Genomic DNA, 6,000 nt, shown 5'->3' on the forward strand with positions numbered 1-6,000 from the left:
GTTGCGCAGAAGGGTGTCAAATGACCGAGTAATTAGCTGTTTTTGCAACCTGCTATGTCAAGAAAATATCAAAAAAAAAATTAACAGTAACTGGGCAGTCATTTCGTGATCGTAGCGTCAACGGACGTTTTGGTGCGGACTGTCAAGTTGCGTGTCAGTTCGTGCGCTTAATAATTATTTCCGCCTCGTTTTGGCGTGTGTATGGAGACCGCCATTTTGGAATGTTGTAGTCTCACTAAATTGATGAGATATCCTACACGTGTAGTTTTATTAAATTGAAGAAATACTTTACACTGACCCATCAAAGTATTAGTGCGAGAAATTGTTGATAGCCACCTTAAGAAACGGCAGTGAGATTCGGAATACTTGCGCTATAAAAGCAAATTTGTGAAAAAAAAAAAAGTGCCGACAAACAGCAAATGTGTAAACGCCTTATGGCAATACATAAGGGCTCCTAGTGTTGAAACTCTATTGAAATTAATGTACTTAACAAAAATGGCATTGTCCTTTCGTCAGCTTTCGTTAAAGGCTTGCTCTTAGAGATGCAGCTAAGTCTCGCAAAAGGGAATTAAAAAGGCAATTTACAAGATATGGCCGAGTCAGCTGATTAAACAAAAATGACAAGACGAATGTAATTTAATCCTGTGTGTTTCTCACCGAGGATAGGACCTGTCAAGATGACAATGTCTTCTTCGTGACAGGTTCCACTTAGAGCAATTTACACAATAAAACTAAAATAATTTAAGCACAGGCGCTTGGCATGGTGGGGAAAGTTAAAGACATGTTCGTTTGTGTTTTAATGATTACGCTCTTTGGCTATGTTCAATATATCGACTCCTTTGGAAGGAATCTCTCGATCCTTTTAAATTTTGGATTTCCCTCTAATGTTATCATCAATTTTGTTTTCGCCCAAAATTAATGTCAGTGTCATTCCGTTCGCAATGCCGTCAATAATTGTAGCAATCAACTGCTAAAGATAAATGTATTTACATACGTGATGGCAAGTCCTTTTTTAAAAAACATTAAGTAAACGAACAGCTTAGACAACTGAAAAGGTTCTTCTCATTCAAAACTCATCGCAGTTCAAGGAGAAATGCTCGAAAATGGCTGCTAACGTTTCCATCGATAATAACCAACATTGTTTTCATCTACCAGATCCTTTCTTCCAACACGCTCAGCATCGCTACCAAAGCAATTTAATCACTGGTGTGATCAACGCGATCTTTGCGCCGTTCTCAGCAACAGCAAACTCTCTGGTGTTTCTTGCCATCTTGCTGAGTCCGTCACTTCGTTCCACTCCGTCGTGCTTGTTGATAGCTTGCCTCGCGCTATCAGATTTCCTTGTCAGCGTCATCGTGCAACCTACTTACGTTGCTTATCGATTCAACGAAAACCTCCACGGCTATGTCAACTGCGCGGTAAGGGTTCTCTACGCAAATGGTTTTTACGTCTGTTACGGCGTCTCCTTTATGACTCTTAGCGCAATAAGCTTTGAACGATATCTTGCTTTGAGACTACATCTTCGCTACGAAGGCCTGGTAACTGTGAAGCGGGTCTTACTAGTCGCAATGTTGATTTGGTTTCTTAACACTGCATTAGCCTCTCTCCAGTGGGCGCGCATCAATACAATCGCGCGAGGCGTACACTTGTTTTTCTGGTTTATCTCCTTATTTATTGCGGGAATTTCACAATTTAACATCCATCTCATCGTTCGTCGCCATTGCCATCAAATCCGGAAACAGCAGTGGGTTTCTTCGGGCAATCAAAACTTTCGAATGCAGATAAAGCTTGCAGTCAGCGTTACTTACATAGTGGGAATTTATTTTCTTTTTAATCTCCCCGTTTTGGTTGTGACCACCTATCACCAAATCGTCACTGGACACATAACCTCTTACGACTACTACAGCTGGAGCGAAACTGTGGCATTTTTAAACTCGTTCTTCAATCCATTGGTGTGTTGCTGGAGAAGTCAGGACATCAGGAAAGCTGTTAAAAAAATGCTTAGACATGGAGTCTGTAAAAAGATTATTTCAGAAATCATTGAACCAAAGATGTAGAAACAATTTATTTTGTTTACAGTGGGGGTCACCTCGTCATTCCGGCCACCTTTTATTTGTCCCGTCAAAGTGTCCATACATTTTGTTACAAGAAAAGCCTGCTAAATTAATACGGCCAACGGCCATATTCTGAAATCCCAACCTATGTAATCTTTTATAACTTTGCCCCGTTTATACGGCCACTTAAACCAGTTAAGTTCACCATGCCGTTGTTAACATCGGAGCTCCTGCGTGCCGAAGGTGCACGAGCGGAGCCCCATACCTAAGAAAATTGGGTAGCACATCGATCTAAAATTGTTATATTGCGTACGTAATTTCTACAATCTTGGTTACGCTTATTGGTTATAGTTTGTAAAATTTACTGGGAAAAATAGCAAAACCACACGCTGAACAATTGCATGCCCACAATTGATCATTATTTGTCCTGAGTCTCTGATCCATGAAAAACAAATTTTGTTTTTCCTTTATGGTTAGTTGGCTAAATCTATTGTGCGCACTGATTGAAGTTTCAATTTTTTGTAAAATTATATCTGAATTCGGGGTGCCTCTTGAAGATCAGTTGTTTTGAAGTGCAAATGTGATTAAGACCGGTGATCATGAAATTTTACCCTTCCGCGCCGTTAGTGCTTTTCCAATATGGCGTCGGGCTCGGGCGCTCTCGTTCGTGCCGACTAATAACGAACAGTGTCTACATCTGAGTGAGTGAGTGAGTGAAACACGTTTCTACGCTTCGCGTATCCACGAGTTTAAAAAGTTCTTCTTGTATTGATAGGGTCTCTTAGTACTCACGAGTGATCACGAGTGACCACGCATGACCACGAGTGAGATGACATCCAGGGGCTTTTAATTCACAAAAAATAACTCTTGAACGCCTTGCGTGTCTATGTTTTAGTTTCTCCAAACAGAAAAAGGTATTCTTGTATTGATAGGGTCTAAAAGTACTCACGAGTGACCACGAGTGACCACGAAGGCTCAAAACTTCAAACGCGCACTTTGTATATTCTTTTCTGAGCGCCGAGCTACAAAACATACATGCTCAGTTACTTATCAAAAATCACAGCGCTAAACTGTAGCTAGCGCTTTGCGGAATTCACACGCACTTCCATCGGATCTAACTCGGGACTGCGTGCACGCACTTATGATGCTATTTACCCCTGCAGGGAGGTCCAATTGGTGAACACGGTCTTTCCAATCAAATTAAAACACACCGGACTAGGATTGCGTTACACCACGTGAACCAACTAGTTTAACTAGAACACGTCCGATAACTTTTAGCGACTCAGTTTAAAAGAGGTACATGTTCTCTAAGTCTTCCCCTTACTCTTTTGGAGATGTTCAGAATCGTGGAATGTGGACCATAGATTGCAGATTGCATATCATGGAATGAAAGGGAAACCCAAAATATGAAAAGAAATTGAAAATATATTAAAAAAATAAATTTTTAGAGTTGTAGCTCGGCAAATGGGTATGACATTATTCATCGCTAGTTCAACTTCACGTACATGTCGTCATCTGTTATTCGATCAAACAAAACATGTAAAGTTTTGAGCTTCACTTCGTTTAATAAAATCTCTCGGAATTTTCTTCGCTTAAATAAACGATCCGCAATGCGTACTGGTGGGTTTATGGCTAGTGTTATTCCGTTGGGTTGACGTATTGTAGTCTAACGAGTAGGCAACTAAGATAAAACTACAATAATGAATGAGTTTGGTAATACGTTTGCATGACTTGTCGGTTCCCACTAGGAACGTACTTGAGCCTGCTGTTTTAACAAGGCAGCGCTTTCTTACAAACCAATTTAATCAATAGTTTCTCCCAACCCAAGTTCAGTTGCCGGTGAGGCATAATGGAGACGGTATCTGCCATGAGGCGGGAGGCTATGAGTTCAAATTCTAGTGAGACCAGAACTTTTCTTTTTTTTGGGGGGGGGGGGGGGGGTTGTGATGAAGCTTTTTTCTTCTTTATTACTTATTTACTTATTACAAATAATGACAGGACGATTGAGAAATCGGAAATAACATACCTTGAAAACTGCAACTAAACTCGCAACTGTAAGCTGTACAAGAATTACTTACAATAAAAGAAGGGCACAGACAACACGATATGAAACGACACGCCCTGCAGAACGGTGGCAATGGCCGCCATCCAAGGACCTGGCGAAGGATCACTCGAAATTACTAGTACCCAGTCTACCTATAGAGCAAAATATGCTCCGGGAGGTCTGTTACGTGTCATCCCGTATACATACATATCCACAAGATTTGCCCTGACTTAGCGGGTCTTATGCATTTTTATGAAATAACTGAGATACTACGCACACTCTGATTGGTCAGTAGAGTTGCTAAACCTATGTTCTATTGTACCGGTAAACCACGGTTCCCGATCTATGGCAGCTCTACGCGGGAACTAGGGAACTCGAAGCTAGCGATAACAAACGTGATAAACAGTTTTGGCTTTCACTGGCTGAGATATCAAAAATGCAAATATCTTTTCATTCAACATTTACATGGAAATTTGCAAGAAAAAACAGGACCAGAAGTTGGTTGTCATATAAAGCTTTTTAATTATCTTTTTTTTTCCACGACAAAAATTTTACGCCGACTCCGGTTACGCTTGAGAATAAAATTGAGGAAGTTTTAAACCCTCTTTTTGGGCGCTTTCACGGTCTATGGAGGACGAAGTCAGCTGGGCTTGACTGATCAATTTGGGTTGTTGAAAAAGCAGGGAAAATATTTCTTTCTATCAAAAATTTTGAGTTTAAACTCAATTCATCCATGCATAACAAGATAATTGAATTTTTGAAGTTTATATGAAATAATTCATATATGAACTGCGGTTGTAGATGAAAGTGAAGAATGATCATCGCAGTTACTTTTCCAATTTAAGCAATTGGAAAGAAGAAGCCTGAAAAAAAAAAAAAAAAAAATCAGGGCTTCAACGGGATTCGAACCCGTGACCTCCGCGATACCGGTGCGATGCTCTACCAACTGAGCTATGAAGCCACACATTGGGAGCGAGGTCAATTAATTGAGTTCATATCTTCCCGTGAGAAGTGAAATGATGTGAAGTTTATATGAAATAATTCATATATAAACTGCGGTTGTAGATGAAAGTGAAGAACGATCATCGCAGTTACTTTTCCAATTTAAGCAATTGGAAAGAAGAAGCCTGAAAAAAAAAAATCAGGGCTTCAACGGGATTCGAACCCGTGACCTCCGCGATACCGGTGCGATGCTCTACCAACTGAGCTATGAAGCCACACATTGGGAGCGAGGTCAATTAATTGAGTTCATATCTTCCCGTGAGAAGTGAAATGATGTGAAGTTTATATGAAATAATTCATATATGAACTGCGGTTGTAGATGAATTTCACTTCTCACGGGAAGATATGAACTCAATTAATTGACCTCGCTCCCAATGTGTGGCTTCATAGCTCAGTTGGTAGAGCATCGCACTGGTATCGCGGAGGTCACGGGTTCGAATCCCATTGAAGCCCTGATTTTTTTTTTTTTTCAGGCTTCTTCTTTCCAATTGCTTAAATTGGAAAAGTAACTGCGATGATCATTCTTCACTTTCATCTACAACCGCAGTTTATATATGAATTATTTCATATAAACTTCACATCATTTCACTTCTCACGGGAAGATATGAACTCAATTAATTGACCTCGCTCCCAATGTGTGGCTTCATAGCTCAGTTGGTAGAGCATCGCACCGGTATCGCGGAGGTCACGGGTTCGAATCCCGTTGAAGCCCTGATTTTTTTTTTTTTCAGGCTTCTTCTTTCCAATTGCTTAAATTGGAAAAGTAACTGCGATGATCATTCTTCAGTTTCATAATTGAATTTGGTTTCCGTAAACTTAGCTCGAAAAGCTTGTAATCACTCGCCTAACGGCTCGTGATTTACAAACTTTTCTCGCGTTCTCCCAACACCCTGCGTGGTT

The 6,000-nt window shown here is 40.4% G+C and overlaps 1 protein-coding gene across 1 annotated transcript; it reads left to right on the top strand.

The window, feature by feature from the left end:
- Positions 1 to 1,032: 1,032 nt before the first annotated feature.
- On the top strand, positions 1,033 to 3,671 carry LOC110057338 (melanocyte-stimulating hormone receptor-like). The gene has a single exon (XM_020763923.2). The coding sequence runs from the start codon at positions 1,104 to 1,106 to the stop codon at positions 2,055 to 2,057; it is 954 nt and encodes a 317-aa protein (XP_020619582.2). The 5' UTR covers positions 1,033 to 1,103; the 3' UTR covers positions 2,058 to 3,671.
- Positions 3,672 to 6,000: the final 2,329 nt, after the last annotated feature.

Source organism: Orbicella faveolata, unplaced genomic scaffold (genome assembly GCF_042242905.1).
Source record: "Orbicella faveolata isolate gen_17 unplaced genomic scaffold, um_ofav_v1 contig_14, whole genome shotgun sequence".
Lineage (NCBI taxonomy): Eukaryota > Metazoa > Cnidaria > Anthozoa > Scleractinia > Merulinidae > Orbicella > Orbicella faveolata.

Bases quoted from the DNA above. Each gene is read 5' to 3' on its own strand.
- LOC110057338 (XM_020763923.2), top strand. From the start codon at position 1,104: ATGGCTGCTAACGTTTCCATCGATAATAACCAACATTGTTTTCATCTA.